This window comes from Poromitra crassiceps (genome assembly GCF_964638095.1).
Source record: "Poromitra crassiceps genome assembly, chromosome: 1".
In the NCBI taxonomy this organism is placed as follows: Eukaryota; Metazoa; Chordata; class Actinopteri; order Beryciformes; family Melamphaidae; genus Poromitra; species Poromitra crassiceps.
This window is the reverse complement of record NC_139623.1, coordinates 77,132,525-77,154,964: the sequence shown is the minus strand read 5'-3', so window position 1 is coordinate 77,154,964 and position 22,440 is coordinate 77,132,525. Positions and strand designations below refer to the sequence as shown.

At 43.3% G+C, this 22,440-nt stretch overlaps 1 protein-coding gene across 1 annotated transcript in view; it reads right to left on the bottom strand.

The window, feature by feature from the left end:
- LOC310795672 (multidrug and toxin extrusion protein 1-like) overlaps positions 1-21,188 on the bottom strand; it is a gene marked incomplete at its 3' end in the record, with an annotated part of 38,144 nt that extends 16,956 nt beyond the window's left edge. The window contains exons 1-15 of the mRNA XM_083657746.1: positions 21,078-21,188; positions 17,633-17,734; positions 17,374-17,442; positions 16,995-17,143; positions 16,076-16,118; positions 15,938-15,982; positions 12,852-12,949; positions 12,541-12,638; positions 11,077-11,258; positions 7,836-7,944; positions 6,826-6,901; positions 6,340-6,409; positions 6,122-6,254; positions 5,945-6,039; positions 5,646-5,712 (exon numbers count right to left, since the gene is read on the bottom strand). Coding sequence (XP_083513872.1) covers positions 5,646-5,712; positions 5,945-6,039; positions 6,122-6,254; positions 6,340-6,409; positions 6,826-6,901; positions 7,836-7,944; positions 11,077-11,258; positions 12,541-12,638; positions 12,852-12,949; positions 15,938-15,982; positions 16,076-16,118; positions 16,995-17,143; positions 17,374-17,442; positions 17,633-17,719 — 1,321 coding nt within the window. The 5' untranslated portion in view covers positions 17,720-17,734; positions 21,078-21,188. The remainder of the gene's footprint in view (positions 1-5,645; positions 5,713-5,944; positions 6,040-6,121; positions 6,255-6,339; positions 6,410-6,825; positions 6,902-7,835; positions 7,945-11,076; positions 11,259-12,540; positions 12,639-12,851; positions 12,950-15,937; positions 15,983-16,075; positions 16,119-16,994; positions 17,144-17,373; positions 17,443-17,632; positions 17,735-21,077) is intronic.
- Positions 21,189-22,440: the final 1,252 nt, after the last annotated feature.

The following is a 22,440-nucleotide window of genomic DNA, read 5'->3' as shown; positions in this document are numbered from 1 at the left end:
CTACCCCGTTCGTGCTGCCTAGCAACATAACATAAACAATGTGAACGCCACGCATACTCTCGGGAACATCTCTCGTTATATTCTAACAGGTTTTTTGGAAGTTATTTTGTGGTTATGGCCGAAGTGGCTGCTGCAAACCGTTTCATTTCACTTCCTGATCTGCCCTGGCCACAGACAGACTACCCTTACGGAAGAGGCATATATACACATATATGGACATACATCCGACACAAGGTCCACATATATGTCACCATACATGTACATGTATGCACTTTGCATACAAACCCACCTGAGATATATGCATATATATGTGAGGATCATATATGTGATCCAAATATAAATTGACATATATGATCATATAGGCAATTAACATATATGAGTACTCCCATACATGTGATCATATATGCTCATGTAAGTAATGGACATATAGGATTATTCTAGCATATGTTTAGATATATGTACATATAATCAATTAACATATAAGAATATTTCTACATATTTCCGCATATATGCAAATACAAGCAACACACATATATGTTATTCTCTTGCATATCAATATATGTGTGCATATGAGCATTAAACATATATGATTATTATTACGTATGTCAACATATATGCTCATATAATCAATTAACATATGCGGATGTTCGCATACATGTAATCATATATGTTTGTGTAAGCATTGAACATATGGGCTCTATCGTTGCAGCCGCGCAGTTTCTAGGCCGAACGCCAGCCGCAGCGCAAAGCAGTGGGCGTGGAAAGGCGCACTTGATATCTTGGTATCGGCGCTAAACTCAGCCTCAACCATTATAACCACGCCTTTTAAGCGTAAAATTATGCATTGTCCGCTCATTGGAGAATTGCAGGGAAGAGACACACGCTTGCCTTTTAAGCTCCAATTCCTGGACAAATCCGGTAAAACCAGACAAAGCCAAGGGCTCCGCCGCCCCCCCCTCCCTTCATCCGGTCTGTCTATCTCCATATATAGGCTATTATTCCATATTATTATGCTTCTCAAACCAATAACTGCAGTTAAAATACTGCAAGCATGTAAATACGCTACACTATAGCAAGACCAAAGTGAAAATAATTTCTAAATGCATCTGATAGAAAAAAATATTGCCTATGGCTGGATGTCATGAGATTAGATGGCCAGAATGATATCGTTTTATCTCTCCTCCCCCACTGCACGATGCAACATCCTCTGAATGACACCTATCACTTTTACTGGATCTGATAACTTAATTCTATTTAATTTACAGGATTTTATTATTGAGTAATAGTATTTTATTTGGCCTATATATGCGTCCCCCCCACCCCCTGCCCACAGGCTCTGACAAATATGTTCATTCTCAATAAAATCTTCAGTAATCAATCAGAGGGGCTTTAAAAGCCAGATTGGCAGCAGCTGGCGCAGTGTGATCAATATGGCAGACCAAAACCGATCCACTAAATTCACAGCTGAGGAGAAGATGGTGCTGGCGAATCAGGTGATATATCTGTCCACCATTCATTTTGAATAGCTACAAAACAACTCTTTACTTAAGTTGTTTATTCATCTATCCATTCAGGTTCAAATGTACCATCGCGCACTGTTTGGGGAGGAGAATTACCCCGCCGACGCCCCGCGCCCAGTCCTGGACCGCCTGAGTGAGCCGCCCCAGGTGGCCGTCTATGCGCTGCGCTTGTTCAGCACCTCGGACAGCTCCGCTGCCACAGACGGGGGAAACATTTGGAAATAATTATAACTTTCTATGCTTTGCACACAGAAAAAATAAATACAACAGACAATTCTGTAATGAATAGCTGTAATGAAGAGTGGGGTTTGAAGAAGCGCTACACAACAGTTGATCCAGTTTCTCTCTCTCTTTCTTTCTCTCTCCCTTTCTCTCACATTAAACGATATACATGCCTATAATGTCAATTATCTGAATGAAATAATAATACATATTAATTAGGAATATTAGTAATATTAGTAGCCTAGCTAATTTCGGGGGGGGGGGGGTAATAAAACGTAGAGCTATATTACACATAAATGGGGATTATTATGATAGCCTAAACTAAATTTATGAAACTGCATTACAGCTTCACCCAAAAAGCCTGAGAAGGGTTGCAATCTTATATTCTATTGTATTCTAAAGTATTTTTTTCTATATATTGTATTCTCCATTCACTTTCCTGTCCCCGGTGCACAGAATCCTGCTTTAGGCCAGCTTTTCAAAAGCGCAAAGCGCTAAAAGTCGGCCAGGTCGGAAGATGGCTGGAAGATAGTAGTACGCCGGTATTTAGCGCCGCCACGCCCACTTCGGCGCATTCAGGGACTCCGCCACGCCCATTCGGCCTAAAGCGCATTTGGCAGCCTAAAGCCTATTGCTATTTTCCCGAAACAGGCGCAAGGCACGTTTTTTTGCGTTTAAGGCCCGTTTTAGCGCCGAAGGCCTGTGGGAGAATAGGGACCATAGGGTTAAACTTACATATGTCTACACATATGTGCATATCAGCAATTAACATATAAGAATTTACTTACATATGTAAGCATGTATGCTCATATAAGCAATTAACATATATGAGTATTCTCATACATGTGATCATATATGTTAATGCAAGTAATGGACATACAGGGTTATTCTTGCATATGTTTAGATATATGTACATATAAGCAATTAACATATAAGAATATTTCTACATATTTCCGCATATATGCAAATGCAAGCAACACACATATATGTTATTCTCTTGCATATCAAAATATGTGTGCATATGAGCATTAAACATATATGATTATTATTACGTATGTCAACATATATGCTCATATAATCAATTCACATATGCGGATGTTCGCATACATGTAATCATATATGTTTGTGTAAGCATTGAACATATAGGGTTAAACTTACATATGTCTACATATATGTGCATATCAGCAATTACCATATAAGAATTTACTTATTATGTAAGCATGTATGCTCATATAAGCAATTAACATATATGAGTATTGTCATACATGTGATCATATATGTGCATGCAAGTAATGGACATACAGGGTTATTCTTGCATATGTTTATATATATGTACATATAAGCAATTAACATGTAAGAATATTTCTACATATTTCTGCATATATGCAAATACAAGCAACACACATATATGTTATCTCTTGCATATCAAAATATGTGTGCATATAAGCATTAAACATATTATCATTATTACGTATGTCAACATATATGCTCATATAATCAATTAACATATGCGGATGTTCGCATATATGTAATCATATATGTTTGTGTAAGCATTGAACATATATGGTTAAACTTACATATGTCTACATATATGTGCATATCAGCAATTCACATATAAGAATTTACTTACATATGTAAGCATGTATGCTCATATAAGCAATTAACATATATGAGTATTCTCATACATGTGATCATATATGTTCATACAAGTAATGGACACTGGACTAACCTTGAAAATATCCAGTAGTGCTGGAAGTCTTGCACAAAACTAACCATTTTTATGGTGGGTTTCACATAAATAGCCACCTAAGAGGTTCTGGAGGGGGTCTCGGCCGGAGGTGTGGGACCCAGGCAAGGTGAGGGGCAGGGCGGGTAGGGGTTGGGTGGTGGTAGGGCGGCTGTCCTAGGTGTCTGGTGGCCGGGAGAGAGGCACCTGGGCAGGTTAGTGGTAGGGGGGCTGTCCTGGGTGTCTGGGGCCGGGAGAGAGGCTCTTAGCCTGGGTAGTGGTAGGGGGTGGCTGGCCTGCTGGGTCGTGCATTTAGACACCCGGTAAGATAGGCACAAAACACCGGCCACATGTTCTGTGTCCCTGCAGTGGACCAAGCCTCGAAGAGGAAGGAATGCCCATGATGAACGAGGTAATGGCGGCTAGTAAGCAGATGCGTGGGGGCTGGGAGAGGTTAGCCGGTCCCCGACACGCTGCACACCGCCTCGCTCAGCTGTTTCTGCTTGTGAGCTATCGGCATAGCGGACTGTCGGCACTGCGGTCTGGTAATGCTAAAGTTCCGGTTGCAGGGAGCTGGATGTCGATAGTGGTAATTAACACATGAATTACGGTATGAATTAATAATAATACTATAATATGTGTTGATGAGGAATTAATCCATGATGATATAGGCATAGCCTACTTAATTAATACTAATCCATATATGACTCAGTGCGTTCATCAAACATACCTTTCATTAGTTGATGATGCGGTAAGCATCAATTAATGGCTTAATTCATCATGAGTTAACCATCATTACATGCACATGTGTGCACCAGTATTGTAAAGTGTTGCCAAGAATTACAGGCACATTTTAAGAAGACGTTTTCACATAGGGTTATCTCAGCTACCATAGGCCTATCAACTATGCATTGTGATGGCAACTGCAATTCTCTATTCAAGGGTACTGAAAATAGTTTACCACATGAATAGGCTAACTTGGCCCTGAAACCTTTCTTCATCAAATTGAATCAATACAATTTTCACACTTTACAAAGTCATCCCATGGGCCAGATTGGACCCTCTGGCAGGCCGGTTCTGGCCCCCGGGCCGTGATGGACACCCCTGATTTAAGTTCCACATGGAATCTCAAACTTGTTCATGCCAATTGTGGAAACTAAACTTTGAAATTAAACTGACACAAATTAGACCACGGACCCCCATTTGATCAAATGTTGTTCCATGAAGGGTCCCCCATATGACACGATGTTTGCTCTTAAATGTTTTATTCAGAAGGTGCATGAAACCCATGACCAAAATAGTCATAGCTGACCATTCTATCATTGTGTTACTTTATGGATGGAATTATAGTGAAAATAAAGTGTTCCCCTTTTTGCTGGGGATCCCCTGGAACCCGCTCAAGACCTTCACAGACCCCACTTAGACACACACTATAGTTCCCAGAATGAAGGTGTTTATAAGGAGTTAGAACACGGCTCTCTTGAATACTCGATTCTGATTGGTCAATCAACAATATTCACCGGTCATTATTTCTCGACAACCGACCGCTGCTCTGCCACACCTGGATTAATCAGTTGATAAGAGCCTTTTGTCAGCAAGCCACTACTAATTAGGCCAACCAGTTGCAGCTGTGGTGTCTTGTGTGCCAATTACAAATGAAACCGCTTTGTCGTTGAAAACGCTATTAAAAAATATATTTGAATAATTATTTTTGTCAGATTATTGAATGATTTAGTTGTAGGCCGTGTTCTAAGCGGGATAATGTATATTGAGGCGGTGATTACTGGGAAATAATGACCTTCAGGTGAACGATTAAGCCCTCCGCTGCGCGTCGGGCTCAATCCACCTGTCGGTCATTATTTCCCCCGTAATCACCGCCTCAATATACATTATCCCTTACGTATTCACCTTATGTAGCCCTGCCCACTTGACCCATTGTGTCACAACTTCCTGTTCAAAACGCCGGCTGTTTTACCTGCTCAAACTAGTCTCATTCACATGGTCAAACCTAGTTTGACTCACTATGAGTCAGACTAGGTTTATGAGTCACAGGAAGAGTAAACACAATCAGAACTTCCGATTGTGTTTACACTTCCTGTCAGACTCTCAAGTAAGCCAGACTGTCTCTTCTAAGTTGAATAGAAGGAATAGGAAATAAAAAAGGAACCTTTATTTACCCTTATTTTGTTCTCTTATGGTTCCCTTGTTCCCTTCTGTGACCTGGACTCCTGCTCTCACCAATGCCTATTCAGAGACATTAACGACAGCTGTCTGCAATGGAAGCCAACTAAACATCTCTTTTTAGCAATTAGAAACAAGAAAATAAAAAATTACATTCTACACACATACTACACACTTTGCAGAGAGCAACTTCATTGCAAGGTTTTATCTGCAAAAATTGTATTGTAATTGTAATGATGCTTGAATCAATGAAACTCATCCATGGACAAGGGATATCCCAGGTGTCAGCACTCACCTCTTCAGTGGCTTTCTTCCAGTTTAGTTTATACAGGAAAATGAGAAAGAACACGGACTGTATCAAGACACAAATGAAAAACCCTTCCCACAGCCCTAGAACAGAAATAGAAGGAAGGAGTTAGCTCTAGTGCAAGTCTGATTAGACTGCTATCATATACATCGGATCTGTCCTCACCTACAATGCCCATTTTGGCAGCGAACATCAAAGACACTCCAATGGGGAAGCCAATGAAGTAGAATCCCACAAGGTTACACAGAGCACCAATCATCTGCTTCCCTGCTCCCCTAACAATGCCTCCTGTCACACCCTGTGCAGGTAAAACACACATAAATTCTGCGCACAGCACTAGCAAGTGTGGTTGGCTTTGGTCAGGATTATTTTGTGCAACTTACCGCAGTGGCATCAGCAAGGTGGATGAAACCATACATGATCATGATATCAGCAACCCGCTGAACAATTTCTCTATAGGAGACACGCAAATAGAGATTATTTTTCAGAATACTGAAATCAGTGGCAAAAGGCATGCTGAATACAACGTTTTTGAGTGCTTAGGTGAAGTTGAATCTCCCGTAATGAACTCCAGCCAACTAATCAATAACATGAATTGATGGATTTGCAATAAAGTGGAAATGACTGTGGTGGTTGCTGTCCAAGCCTGAATTGATGGCGCTGTAAAGTCTAAGTGAAGCAAAGGAGGCCGGCCCACTTCACTGTCAAGGATCAGTGTCTTCTGAGGTTAATACATGATGAATTACATGATAGGAATACACAAGCGTGACTGTCTGGCTTTTCTGTGCCAGCTGGTTTGCCTCAGAGTTTGAGTTTGATCATAATGCGAGTGCAGAAAAGTGAATGTTATCTGTCTGTAGCGTACTTACTGCTCCGTGGTGAAGATGTAACCAATCACATCCTTAGATGCACCGAGACAAACTCCAACAAAACATGAGACTATAACTGGATTGGGCAAGAGAAATACAGCACATATCAAGGTTGGGGATTGCGTTGTTTTAGGGGCGTGGCCATTTGGCCTTCAGCGTTGTATTTTTTTTAGGGCACAAGGCCACATGCCAGGGCACAAAGGCCATTGCTCTATTGACATCGTGAAGAGCGATTTTTCTGAAATGTGTTAAAATGAGCCAATGACACATCTTTTGCATAGGGCAGACTACATTAAACTGAGACCACTGACGCTTTTAAAGCAACTGACAGTAGCAGGCTGGGAGCAGGGCACTGCCAAGGTGGCCTAAGGGATCTCAGGGCATCACGGCCAGAGGGAGGGGCAATAGACGCCATGGCCCTCATGGCCTCCGTGTAATTCCCACCCTGGTACATATTGAGTAAAGCGGAACAATGAATGGATAATTTTGTATAGATTTATCATGCTGCTACCCCATTGCTGCTGTCTTTTAGTTCTCTCTAGTCTTTTAGTTCTTGTTGTTTTTTAGTCTTTTAGTATGTTTTTATTGCTGTCCATTGTTGTTTTAGCTGGTTGTAGTTTAGATTCTATTTATTTTAATTTAACTTAATAGAGCTTTTTTGGTTTTAGGTACTTATTCTTAATCCCCAATAGTTCTATTTTTATGCTATAGTTTTTAGGTTACTTACTGAGACCTGAGTACTGCATTTCGCTCATTATGTTTGGCATGATGAGTGACAATAAAGTATCCTTGATCCTTGATCAGTCATAGACCTAATGTAGATTAGTGTGCATTTGTGTAAATCACAATTGACAGAGAGAGCAGAAGAACTAACAGATCTTTTGGGAGCATGAACAAAAATGAAACCTAGAAAACATGTTAACAGACCCAGAAGAAAGAGGTCTTCTTTGTAATATACCTTGACAGTAGCATACAGTATACGCAGGCTTTATTTATGCATTGATTCATACGTGCACAGATGAGGGAGACCTTGCTGGACAGCTTGGCCTGCTCTGTCTTCCCAGCACCAAGAGCATTTCCAACTCGCACGCTGGCAGCTACAGAGAACCCCATAGGGAACTGTGCATATAGGAAGAGGCAAGGAACGGGATCATTGTAGCAAACAAATTATTTTAAGATACACCAAGATTTGGTTTTCACAACAGTAACAATTACAGTAGTAATAATAACAACATGATTGAACAATCATATGATAGAGACAGAGAGAAAGGGGGATGGAATGTGGGGGAGGGGAGAGCAGGGAAAGGGAGGAGGTGGGGAGGGAGCAAGGGAGGGAAAGCGGGGCAAATGTGGGGGAGGAGAGAGCAGGAAAAGGGAGGAGGTGGGGAGGGAGTAGGGGAGGGAGAGCAGGGGTATGTGGGGGAGGAGAGAGCAGGGAAAGGGAGGAGGTGGGGAGGGAGTAGGGGAGGGAGAGCGGGGGTATGTGGGGGAGGAGAGAGCAGGGAAAGGGAGGAGGTGGGGAGGGAGTAGGGGAGGGAGAGCGGGGGTATGTGGGGGAGGAGAGAGCAGGAAAAGGGAGGAGGTAGGGAGGGAACGGGGAATGTGGGGGAGGAGAGAGCAGGGAAAGGGAGGAGGTGGGGAAGGAGCAGGGGAAGGGGGAAAGAGGAGAGAGCAGGAAAAGGGAGGAGGTGGGTGGGAGCAAGGGAGGGAGAGCCGGGCGAATGTGGGGGAGGAGAGAGCAGGAAAAGGGAGGAGGTGGGGAGGGAGTAGGGGAGGGAGAGCAGGGGTATGTGGGGGAGGAGAGAGCAGGGAAAGGGAGGAGGTGGGGAGGGAGTAGGGAAGGGAGAGCGGGGGTATGTGGGGGAGGAGAGAGCAGGGAAAGGGAGGAGGTGGGGAGGGAGTAGGGGAGGGAGAGCGGGGGTATGTGGGGGAGGAGAGAGCAGGAAAAGGGAGGAGGTGGGGAGGCAACGGGGAATATGGGGGAGGAGAGAGCAGGGAAAGGGAGGAGGTGGGGAAGGAGCAGGGGAAGGGGGAAAGAGGAGAGAGCAGGAAAAGGGAGGAGGTGGGTGGGAGCAAGGGAGGGAGAGTGGGGCGAATGTGGGGGAGGAGCGAGCAGGAAAAGGGAGGAGGTGGGGAGGGAGTAGGGGAGGGAGAGCAGGGGTATGTGGGGGAGGACAGAGCAGGGAAAGGGAGGAGGTGGGGAGGGAACGGGGAATGTGGGGGAGGAGAGAGCAGGGAAAAGGAGGAGGTGGGGAAGGAGCAGGGGAACGGGGAAAGAGGAGAGAGCAGGAAGAGGGAGGAGGGGGGAGCAAGGGAGGGAGAGTGGGGGTGTGTGTGGGGGAGGAGAGAGCAGGGCAAGGGAGGAGGTGGTCCAACACAAGGAATCTATCTAATCTACAGCCTAGTTTGCCCTGTCCGATTCTACTCTAGTCTGATCTTAGCCTGAACACTAAACACCCCAGTTCAGATCTTAGCCTGAACACTATTACACACCAGTTCAGAGGATTCCAAAGTGGGAGGTGGGCCTCTCCAGGGGGGCTCAAACAGTTTGAGAGGAGGCTCAGTGAGTGAATTATTTTAGTTATTTCAGTTATAGATAATTTAATAATTTGAAAGAGTGAGGCAACTTTCGCTCCAGTGCTCCATGCTGACATTTTAGCATACAATATGTTGAGTGTGCAAGACTATTGAACAAAAGCTTATGTGCATACTGATCTTAGTTTCTCACAGTAATTTTCCTCTGTGTGATAAGTTCTTCTTTAGTATTTTTTCAACAAACTAAAGTTGATAACCAGTTTCATATACTGATGTTCTGGTAATCTTCAATATTCCACTGTTGCCATGTAATAATTGTGTCTGCCCAATGCCAAAACTGCACACCCACCCACATATGCACAGACAACACTGATTCATTTTTCTACCTTATCTTCACATTTCACATTTCTACCTGTTTGTGTCTTTATATATACTGCTTGGCCTCACCTGCCCTATTGGCGCACGCGTGTGTGTTGCTCACTAAATGTTATTGCATCAGTAATGTCACAATGCCTCCTTGTGTATGTGTGTGTGTGCCTTATTATGATATCACTGATGACATCATCAGTGTGTGTGTGTGTGTGTGTGTGTGTGTGTGTGTGTGTGTGTGCGCGCGCGCATGCATGCCCTCCTATGACATCACTGATCAGTCTTGTCACAATTCCTCCTTGTGTGTGTGTGTGTGTGTGTGTGTGTGTGTGTGTGACATCACTGATCAGTCTTGTGACAATGCCTCCTTGTGTATGTGGGTGTGCGCGCGTGTGTGTGCCCTTATGACATCATTTTTGACATCACATCATTAGCTAATTAGTCTAATAAAAAAATCTGGCTCCATCAGGTCACCCGCACGGGTGCCCTTTACACACCCTGAAGGTTTCAGCCCGATCGCACGTAAAACGGTATAGTAAACCTGCATCGCTTACTTCAGAACCTGGGTGTGATTTATAGGAACTATTGAGGTGAGCAACCACATCACTCCCATTGTCTGTCTCCCATTACCCAGCATGTTCACATCCTATGTGCTGTGTGGTTGCCTTTTTAAGCGGTAGCATGAGGTGTCCATTTGCAGCAGATGTCTGTTTGTATATGAGAGGATAGACCAATCAGGAGTAGCCTATGCATGTGGAGAGGGGGGTGGGGTAGAAGGGGCCGACTTGCACAACTAAACCTGCACTGCTTACTTCAACACCTGGGTGTGATTTTCTTTTGTCATATTTCATGTACATTCTTACCAATCTCCTACTCAAAGCCACCAGTTGACTGCATATATCATTGCTATACAAGTTCCCCTTTTCTGACTTTTTAGATGCTGTCAGTCACCGACTATCACTCAAGATATTATTGTGTTAGCATGGAGCAACAGAGCAAAACTGATCTACACAGAGAACACATGGATGATCTATGTTCTCATCACTATAAGCTGATCATTCTCCCCAAAGCTTGGTGAATTTTTTTAAGCACATCTAAAAATAACATTATAAAAGATAAAAGATAATAATTATTTCAGCATATATATATATATATATATATATATATATACGCACGCACGCACGCGCACGCACGCACGCACACACACACACACACACACACACACACACACACACACACACACACACACACACACACACACACACACACACACACACATACTGGCAGAAGACCATTGTTTAAAAAACGATAAGTCCTAATTTACGAAACAAAATGTAAGGGAGTTACCATGTAAGCAATAACAGCCAGCTCGTAAACTATAGACTGAGCTCCCAACTCAGCCTCACTAATCACACCTGCCAGGAATGTTCCGATCTCATACAGCCACCACTCCAGACAGATCATGAGCATGCTGGGGATGGCCAGTTGGATGAAGGGACCCCACTCCTGCAGGCAGTCCTGTGACCAGCCTATAGGAGTAAAAGGTTCATGGGTCAATGTAAACAATGTAACTTCCCCACTGAATCTACCATAACAAATAACTAACTGGTCATGTTGGATTCATCTAAATAATGTCTTGGACTATAGAGAAGAAAATGGGGAAAATCACCTTGAGAAAGGCCAGTTTGGCCGAAACATGTCGGTGGAAGCCATATTTTATTAAAGGCTTTTTAAAATATTCTTGAAGAGTTGCCTTGTCTTCCTTTGTTCTTTCTAATGTCTTGGACTATTTTCAATAATGAAGACTACTTAACAGCTAACGCCCAGTTCATGTCATATCACGGTGCGCGCCCCCTTTCTTTGAGGTTGTATAACCCATTCATTGTTAGGCTCGCCCCCTTTCTCTGATGCGGTCTCCTCACCCATTCACAGTTTACCACACATGTGGCAATAACCAATCAGCCCAAGGTATTCCTCTCCAGCTGATCCCAATCACCTAATCAGCGTAGTATATCAGGGTCCATGTTTTGTACTCTGTTTGCTATGTGCTGTGTATGTGCCATATGTCATTCTCAGTTGCTGATCATCATCCTGAAGCAGTTTTTGCCCCACCTCCTCCCCTGACCACCACCATCGTCATGACTCCTGATTGAAGAATTCCCTATGGGGGATTTCCTATCCTATTCTTCACTGACGACGCCCTCATCATCTCAGGAGAGCGTCATCATATCATGGAGTCATACGCCAAAATTTATTTGTTGTATCATTAAAGACTTGTTAAACTTTCTACTAGTCTCTCATGATTGAAATGTATTTATAACCATTTAGAGAGTAGAAGAGTAGAACTAGAAATAGACATATTTATTGTAACTTCCTTGATTTTTGATTTGTCTTGTTTTTGCACGTTAGCCCTCGAAAATTAGATGATTCATCTGAAGGGTTTTTTCCTAAATAAATAAACTTATATAAACCTGTTGATAAATAAGACAAAATTCACTGCCACGACAGACTATCATTTGACTGACAAAGCGTGAGACTTTAACTCTAACTTCTTTAACTTGGAAGAGATGTCACCCCTATAACCTCTCTCCTGCATAGCACTAAAAGTGTGGAGCTACAGTGTAAAACATTACTTTGTGGAATGTTAACAATGGACAACCAATTAAAAACGCTGGAACGCTGAACATTTGAATAACGTATAATAAGAGACAAGCAAACCCTTGATCAAGGCCAGAACAAATTCAGAGAACAGGAAACATTTGAATAGCATCAAAGTTATATTGTGACAAGTTCTCCCTCCGTTCAGCTCACCTTGCCATGTCGCCTTGTGAAGCCCCCGAACACAGATATACACATACAGTAGGACTGCCAGAGAGTACGTGGCGATGACGTTGGCTGCTGCAGATCCACTTTGGTGGGGTCAAGAGGGGTTAAACGGGTTTATTTACATCTGATCATCGGCATCCAAACATAGATATGAAACAAGGTTTCAGATCAATGTTTCCAGTTAATGATTGAGATTATTACAGATATTTCAGAGTATAATTTAGCTCTAAAACATGCTATTATCTTTAAAGACTTATTCGTTGCTGGGTAGAGGAAGAGTGGGGGGGCGAACTCACGCGACACCCAGATCCAGAAGATGGAGGAAGATGTAGTTGGTAATTACATTTAGGACGTTCCCCATTGCTCCGGTTATCACCTGGGGCCACACCAGGCCCTGTAAGCCAAAGCACCCCCAAAACATTGTGTACAGTATATGTTCATAACTACACCTATTGACCGAACATATGTTATTAACCTACATTGTGTTGAAAATGCACAACATTAACTCATCACTGACATGAACTAGAAAAGTGCATTCAGTAGAGTGCAGATCTCTGCCAGGTGCGGCTACACCCTAACCATAACCAAACCTAGACCAAAAGCCAACTGTGAAGGGCAGCGCTATGGGAAACTCTATATCATGGTTCCCAAACTTTTTAAAGTCCTGTACCTCCTCAAACATTCAACCTCCTGCTCTGTATCTCCACAGATGGCCAACTTGCATGTGAGGTTACATTTGAAGACATGACACTGTTATTAACTATTAAGGGGATTACTAAGGGATTATGAATCCGGTTTTTTGGAAGTCATGTTACCTGTGTAATTGTGGAGCCAGCTCATTGCAGTGTGTTTATGTTGCACCAGCAATGTACCCGGTGTTTACCAGGGTTAAATAGGCAAAAAGCAATACAACTGCTCCTTTTGCTTGGCTGGAAATGATGGTGGTGTTGCAATTCCCCCCCCCCCCCCCCCCCCCCCCAGCCCAATCCAACATGAGGTGTGGGGTGTGGTGGTTTCCAAGACTTTCCAGATGGTTACAGCCTGCCAATGACCTTCGCCGAATCATGACACATCGCCATGCAAATTGGCAGCCCAATCCGACCTGGGGAGGTGGTTTCCAGATGGTTTCTAGAACTTTCCAGGTGGTCCCAGGACTTGACAAACTGCCCATGACCTTCCCCAGATCCTAACCGACCACACCATGCAAATGTCCAGCTCAATCCGACTTGGGATGTGGGTATGAGGCGGTTTCCATATGGTTTCCAGGACTTTCCAGGTTCCAGGACTGATGACCTGGCCAGAACCTTCCCCGGATCATAACCCACCACCACCAAAAATATTAGGCTGATCCAGTAGAATGCGAGATTAGCTGCTCAGACACATTGACATATTAGACACCATCTCTCTCTCACTCACTCACTCACTCACACACACACACACACACACACACACACACACACACACACACACACACACACACACACACACACACACACACACACACACACACACACACACAATGGGCCCTATTCTCCCACAGGCCATCGGCGCTATTACGGGCCTTAACCGCAAAAAAACGTGCCTTGCGCCTGTTTCGGGAAAATAGCAATAGGCTTTAGGCTGCCAAATGCGCTTTAGGCCGAATGGGCGTGGCGGAGTCCCTGAATGCGCCAAAGTGGGCGTGTCGGCGCTAAATACCGGCGTACTGCTATCTTCCAGCCATCTTCCGACCTGGCCTACTTTTAGCGCTTTGCGCTTTTGAAAAGCAGGCCTAAAGCAGGATTCTGTGCACCGGGGACAGGAAAGTGAATGGAGAATACAATATATAGAAAAAAATACTTTAGAATACAATAGAATATAAGATTGCAACCCTTCTCAGGCTTTGGGTGAAGCTGTAATGCAGTTTCATAAATTTAGTTTAGGCTATCATAATAATCCCCATTTATGTGTAATATAGCTCTACGTTTTATTACCCCCCCCCCCCCCCGAAATTAGCTAGGCTACTAATATTACTAATATTCCTAATTAATATGTATTATTATTTCATTCAGATAATTGACATTATAGGCATGTATATTGTTTAATGTGAGAGAAAGGGAGAGAGAAAGAAAGAGAGAAAGAGAGAAACTGGATAAACTGTTGTGTAGCGCTTCTTCAAACCCCACTCTTCATTACAGCTATTCATTACAGAAATGTCTTTTGTATTTATTTTTTCTGTGTGCAAAGCATAGTAGTTAGAATTATTTCCAAATGTTTCCCCCGTCTGTGGCAGCGGCGCTGTCCGAGGTGCTGAACAAGCCGCAGCGCATATCGGCCCTCCCGGCGGGAGTAATTCCCCTCCCCAAACAGTGCGCGATGGTACATTTGAACCTGGATGGATAGATGAATAAACGACTTAAGTAAAGAGTTGTTTTGTAGCTATTCAAAATGAATGGTGGACAGATATATCACCTGAGTCGCCAGCACCATCTTCTCCTCTGCTGTGAATTTAGTGGAGCGGTTTTGGTCTGCCATATTGACCACACTGCGCCAGCTGCTGCCAATCTGGCTATTAAAGCCACTCTGATTGATTACTGAAGATTTTATTGAGAATTAACATATTTGTCAGTGCCTGTGGGCAGGGGGTGGGGGGGGGGGGGGGCATATATAGGCCAAATAAAATACAATTACTCAATAATAAAATCCTGTAAATAAAATAGAATAAAGTAATCAGATCCAGTAAAAGTGATAGGTGTCATTCAGAGGATGTTGCATCGTGCAGTGGGGGAGAAGAGATAAAACGATATCATTCTGCCCAAACTTTCATCTAATCTCATGACATCCAGCCATAGGCTATATAATTTTCTATCCGATGCATTTAGAACATTATTTTCACTTTGATCTTGCTATAGTGTAGCGTATTTACATGCTTGCAGTATTGAAACTGCAGTTAGATTGGTTTGAGAAGCATAATAATATGGAATAATAGCCTATATATGGAGATAGACAGACCGGATGAAGGGAGGGGGGGGCGGCGGAGCCCTTGGCTTTGTCTGGTTTTACCGGATTTGTCCAGGAATTGGAGCTTAAAAGGCAAGCGTGTGTCTCTTCCCTGCAATTCTCCAATGAGCGGACAATGCATAATTTTACGCTTAAAAGGCGTGGTTATAATGGTTGAGGCTGAGTTTAGCGCCGATACCAAGATATCAAGTGCGCCTTTCCACGCCCACTGCTTTGCGCTGCGGCTGGCGCTCGGCCTAGAAACTGCGCCGCTGCAACGATAGAGCCCACAATCTCCTTGGTGGAGATCATAACAATCTTCCAGTGATTACTGCTGTGTACACACAGTGGTTTCCAGTGATTACTGCTGTGTACACACAGTGGTTTTGTCACCAAAATGCACCTGATTCTGAAGATACCGCCCTTGCAGCTGGTACATGAAGGCAGCCTGCAGAAACAAACGGACAATGAATTGATTAAATGCAATGGCAAAATGCAAAGTAGCAGGCAACAGAAGTGGGTATATTTTGACTGAACTCACTGGCAAAGCAGGAATGAAGATGTTCACATACAGCTGAGCGAGTCTTTATGGCAAATGGAAAGAAAGAAAAGTTATAATTAAGCAGACACAATGGTGCTGCACTGAATAACATGCTGATACATGGTTGCTACGGTATATGGATAGTTCAGAGCATTAAGAATTATTCACAATGCTGAGTTTCGTGAACACACCAATCCACTTTTCCTAGTCACAAACGTTAAAATTCATAGATCTGGTGAAACTTAGAACTGTTCAAGTAATGTTTAAAGCAGAAAAGAAATGACTCCCAGGAAACCTCCAAAGCTTGTTCAAAGAAGGAGACGTATGGTATAACCTAAGAAGTAAAGGTAACTTAAAACATCCTTGTGTTCGTACCACACTAAAAAGTATGTGTATTTCTGTCAGCGGTGTCGCTTTGTGGAATGAATTCGATCAGGAGATCAGGCAGTGTAAAAGTATGTCACAGTTTAAGAAGAAATATAAGAATATTATTTTTGAGAAATACAGAAATGAGGGATAAAGGTGATCATTTGGTGATGATGGTCATGATGTTGGTGATGATGACAACATGTAGAACCATGATGGCGATGATGTAAATGCTTTTGTGAAATTGCTTCTTATTTTATTAACTTATTTTAAATATAAGATTTAAAATCTCATTGTTGAAGTATAGGGACAGGATAAGATAAGCATTGTGCTTCTTCCTGCTCCTTCTCGAACATAACTATCTTTCATATATTTTTTTTATTCAAATGTGTTGTTTGTTTATGATTGATCTTTTACTGTTTTGTGTTTTATTGTTCGAGATAAATAAAGAAATGTAATGAAATGAACTATGTGTAGGTGTGGAGTTTGTGCTGTGATGCAGTGATGATAAAAGGTTGTATGCTGGTTTTGGTGAGGTGTGGGAAGTGTTCACCTGGAGACCTCTTGGCTCTGCCTGACAGCCAGCAGAATGGGCTGAGTGTTGAGGAGAATGGCCCAGCAGGGGAAACAGGACAAGAGCAGAATCAAAATCCCCCGTTGCAATATCACTCCTACTCGCTTTAGGTTACCGCTCCCATAAGTCTGCATGAAAGAGATTGAACAGTGAGTCAGGGATACAAAAAATGTAATAATACTTGCTCATATCCACAACAAAGGGCATAACTGATACAAGAAAACAAACTCGATCCAAAAGAGCCTTGTTGAGCTGGTTTCAGGTGGACCTGAGGAATACTGGGAACACAGCAGTGGTGGTTAAGGCTGACCTGGTTAAATAAATAAAATGGATGAATCAACTCTGTTGAGGATACTACCTGAGATATGAGAGTATCGCAGGCCGATGCCAAACCAGACCCAATGGAAATACCCGTGACATTTATGATCTATATTGAAATGAAACATTATTATACAAAAATCTTGATAGACAAGAAAAACACGTTCATGCTTGGACACACATTAAGTAGATACTGTACATTCAAGGTCAAAGCTAAGAGGTAGGATGACAGCAAACCACCAGAGACGAGAATGTCAACATAAACAGATGTTGGCAACTGCAGCTCTGAGCTCTCTCACCGCTATTGCCAACGCCACCGCTGCCAGCTCTGTTTTCCCAAGGTGACCACAGAACACCATGCTGATGAAACCGATCAGAAACACCATCAGCTGTGAAATGATCTGAAATACAAAAAAAAATAAAAAAAAATAAAAAAAAATCATGTTCCCTCCTCTCTCTCTTTAACCTTTGACACATAAATCATAAATTAAATTGTGCAACTGTAAATGCAGTAGGCATAGGCTTGATCAACACATTAGAAAACACGATTTAAAAACGCCTCTTAGTGGTTAGTACTTATGGCTCATTTCCACCACATATAACAGCACAGTACAGCTCTACTCGATCTGGTCTTACTCGGCTCTACTTGATATAGACTCTGTTTCCATAGCAAATTTCCTCGCCTCCGCCCACACCTGGTCGTCATAGCGACCGCATATCTGCCCTCCGCCCATAGCCGAAGTAGGCTATAATGTATAACGTTAAAATTAAATCCATACACGGAACTTTTAAACTGATTATGAAATACTGGTGCCTCTAAATGACCTACAGTGTACATGGGCATATGTGACAATCGGCTAGGAGAATGGATATCACTTTGTTGTTACTCAAAATCACATGCATGCACTGCGCGGGGGACGGGAGAGGCGCTACGGGGAGAAAGGAAGCCTCTACCCCGGCGGCCTCTCACCAGGCAAGACCGCGGCTTCGCTAAACCCCCGCCTGCGGCCTAGCGGACTTTTTCTCTCTCAAAATAATTGAAAACCACCGTCATGTTAAAGCTGAGCAAGGAGATCGATTTTATTTCACCAGAGCCGAAGGCAGCAACACAAAAGAAATAACTTCTGGAAATAACAGAAGAGAAGGTAAGCCCCACTAAACTGGTATACAGCATTGACAGTAGATGCCTACACTAAACACGATTCTGCCTGACCAATCAGTCATCTGCAGTGTTTTCACGTCACCGTAATGGTACCGGGTCCACAGCCCTGGAACCTCAACAGAGCAGGGACCAAAAGCAGCACGACTCAACCCCGACTCAACCCGGGCTGTCCACGTTTTTCATCGGTGGAATGAGACAAAAAAGCAAGACGAGCTGTGCGGGGCCGCGTTGATACCAGCGGTGGAAATGGGCCATTAGTGTCTCTGCGTAAAACCGTTTTGTTCTGTTGTTTGTCGACTGAAGCACTATTTGCCCAAGACAAATTTCCCCTTGGGGTCAATAAGGTTGATCTCATCTCATCTCATCTCATCTCATCAGCTTGAGTAGAGGGCTATTCATATTCATATTGTGAATTGAATGCATCCTCAATCCTTTTGCCCAGAGTAATATGGAAGAGAGAGTGGTGCCAATGGAAGTCCAAAATGCGTGACTCACGTAGCGGGGGAACAGCCAGGAAGGGGGCTCGCGCCACGTTTGAATCATGCATCAAATAAAGCTTATAATATAATATTGATTCTTTAAACATTTGACCCCTTCAAAAGGACATCACAAACGGCCCATTCTGCTGCAAGCCGACAGCGCTGCTTAATCCTCTGCCAGATAAAAAAAACTGGTCCTTTGGAGTGAATGGAGATGTCGCAACTCTTCTATTATACGGCTCTGCTTTTGTCCAGCACTTGGTAAAATAACTGCTATACATAACTTTCTAGCCAGCTTTGATTTTGAGATTACAGCCATTTCAGGGGACAGTTTCTTCTGTCTAAAAATGCAGTCAAATGGGTATAAACTCAGCCTAAGCTCTAAGGTCAACTTATAAATAACCCATAATTTGAGCAAGCACACACTTTGCTAGGGCTGAGATATCATACGTGTCTGAGACTTGAACTGGAGAGGCTTCTAAGGCATGTATTAAGGGCACTAAATGGGCTAAATCTGTAATAGCCTCCATAAGCCTGTAATAGTTTTGTAATAGTCTTGTTGGTGAGTAGTCCCAATGGTTAAGAAGTTTTTTTTTTTTCTTTGTATCACTGGTGTAAGAAAGTAGGTGGGAATTTAAACCGGGACAATCTTACAGTCTTAAAACCAAAGTGACAATTTCAGGCTGGGATCAGAACCCCTTCTAAATTCATGTATCCACATTGTTGAGTCCCTACCATGTATGAATAGTGAATGCTGATGAATGGCAATTCAGAAAACACATTATACACTAGAGATACAGGCCTACAAACACCAACAAAAGAGATGTCCCAATTAGGGATGCATCGATTATTTTTTTTGATGTACGATTATAGTCTGAGAAAAAACCACGATTATCACGGTTTCACGATTATTTATGGACGTATAAAAATCACATGAGCATTCTTTGAACAGAGGTTTTATTGTATTGTCCATGCATTGTTTAAAGGTTGCTGTCTTTTGAAAGGTAAATAAAGGCAAATATTTGTCCAAAATGATAAATAAAATAAATAAAATAAACAAAGTCTGACTGTAATATTTATGACAGTAGATCTCTTTGGAACAAAACATAGTCAGGCAGGTGTATTATTTGTCTACATTTCTTTTGGATCACCTGAGTAGAGAACTTGTAAAACCTGGTGGAAAAACAGATCTAACTTATCTTTTAGTGTAAATGTTGATTAACTTTTAGTGACCTCCTATGAGAAATATAACGAATGTGGGTAATACACTTGAGTGTTATCATCAACTGTGTCATCCTCATCCATGCCTATTAGTTTGATTATTATTCATTTTTAATCATCTAACGTTATGCGGTGTTGTAGAAGGTTGGAGGTGTTGGAGCCCTTAGCTGCGACTGCGACTTCGGCAGGTTTTGCAGATTGGGGAGCCGTCATCTTTAACAACACCCTGGGTGTCCTTTTTGTAACCGAAATGCTGCCATACCGATTACTTTAGACATGTTTTGGGGGGGAAGAGATCATCTCTTTGAGTTGCTTGTGGTCTCTCAGGCTCTGCCATTACGTTAGCTGTAATGCTAGCGTAGGCAAGGGAGAGATAACTAACTAGCGTTACGTCGTTACATCGATGGCCGTTCAGTAAACAAATTAAGAGGCCACGGAGACCACAGTCGCCTGACACGAACGTCAGGCGACTGTCGCATCGCGCACGTCTCTGAAAAGTTTATGTTTGGCTGACGTCCATGGCTATGCTATTGGGAGCAGCAGACTGGTGGGAGAGCTGTGTTTTGTGCACCCGCTAAAATAGTCCATGCGGAAACGAAGCGAGGGACCGGTTCCTCTCGTTCCAGCGCTGTCTGCGCCGCATGGGAGTTTAAACTGACGGACTTATTTTGACAACAAAACACCCGGTGTTACAGAGCCTCTGCGGTTATATAACCGTGACGTTTGAAATCGCGGTTAATAGTCAAACCGGTTAACCCCTGCATCCCTAGTCCCAATAAATATTTCAAAGATACAGACTGAGTGAATGATTCAACAACAACCTTCATAGCTGACAGCATCCGGCCTTACTAAAAACCTTAAGCCTGATAGCCTTGGTCTTACCACTGGTCCTGCAAGTTTCAAAAGTTGATCAATTTCATTCTTGTAGTCCGCAGGTATCCGCAGCTTGACCTTCTCCAGGCAGGTGCCACAGCAGGCCTGTGACTCAACACCATGAGCAGCATCAGCAGGTGTTTGGGCTGTTTTGTGTTGTCCATTCACTCCTGTGCAGGGACTTTTTGTTGCTGAATCTTCCATACTGAAATGCGATTCAGCGCACAACAGAACTCTAACCTGTTACTAATTCCCTCCAGAAACAGGCAAGGAGGCTGAGGATGTTACAATCAATAACCAAGGCAATGCCCGCCTACCCTGCTCTCTCTCTCTCTCTCCCTCTCTCTCTCTGTCTCTGTGAGAGCTGGCACGTGAGCAGCGGCGTTGCTAGAGTTTCTGGCCTGCTCCGCCCCCGAGACACTACACTCCAGGAAATCTTTGGACCTGTCAAAAATAGTTTGTTATAGTTATCCAGTAACACTTTACAATAAGGGCACATTGCAGCTTATTAAGTGTTATGCCTCTGTCTAGGGGTACCTGGACATAACATAAAATGAGCCCATCCTCCCCAGATCTCAAAATCAGCCACTAGACACCAGTTGGTTGTGTGTAAGGAATTAACAATTAATTTATTAGAAAAACAATTAATAAACAAATAAGGATTTTCAAGAACGCAGATCAAAGTAAACTAAAACTGGAGTTTAGCTTCAGAGTAGGCCAAAGCCAAAAAGGTACTAACTAAAGGATTAAATATTACCTAACAAAATAAGAAGAAAACCAAAAGACATCAGCTTACCTCCCTAAGCACGGTGGCTCAGTGGTAGAGCTGTCGCCTCGCAGTCAGAAGGTCCTGAGTTCGATTCTCGCCTGGGACACTGTGGGCGCTGTGGTTGTGTTCCCCCCCATATCTTCAGTGCCTACTGCCCAGGTGGGGTATCTCGTCGTAAGGGCCTTTCTGTCTGTGTGGAGTTTGCATGTCCTCCCCGTGCTCCCCCAGGGGGGCTCCTCCGTATATAACCCCCCCCACTAAAAACATGCAGAAGATCAGATCGTCATCGTCATCCGACCAGTGACGACAACATCCGAAGTCGGTCCCCGGGCGCTGTACGAGAAAGCGACCACTGCTCCTGGCCTGCCCCAGGAGGAAAGGACAAAGCCAGGATGGGTTAAATGCAGAGGACAAATTTCACCGGCCACCGTCAGCATGTGTGTGTTGTGGCCCTCCGTGCATGTGTTGTAGTGTGTTGTGTGACAATAAAGACGGGCTGCCGTCTGAAAATCGTTTAACTACTAAAACAGGAGAAAAAGGGGGTTAAACATAAATGGCAGCCTACTCCTACAGCTCCAGCAAATCATAATCTAACAAAGCTCC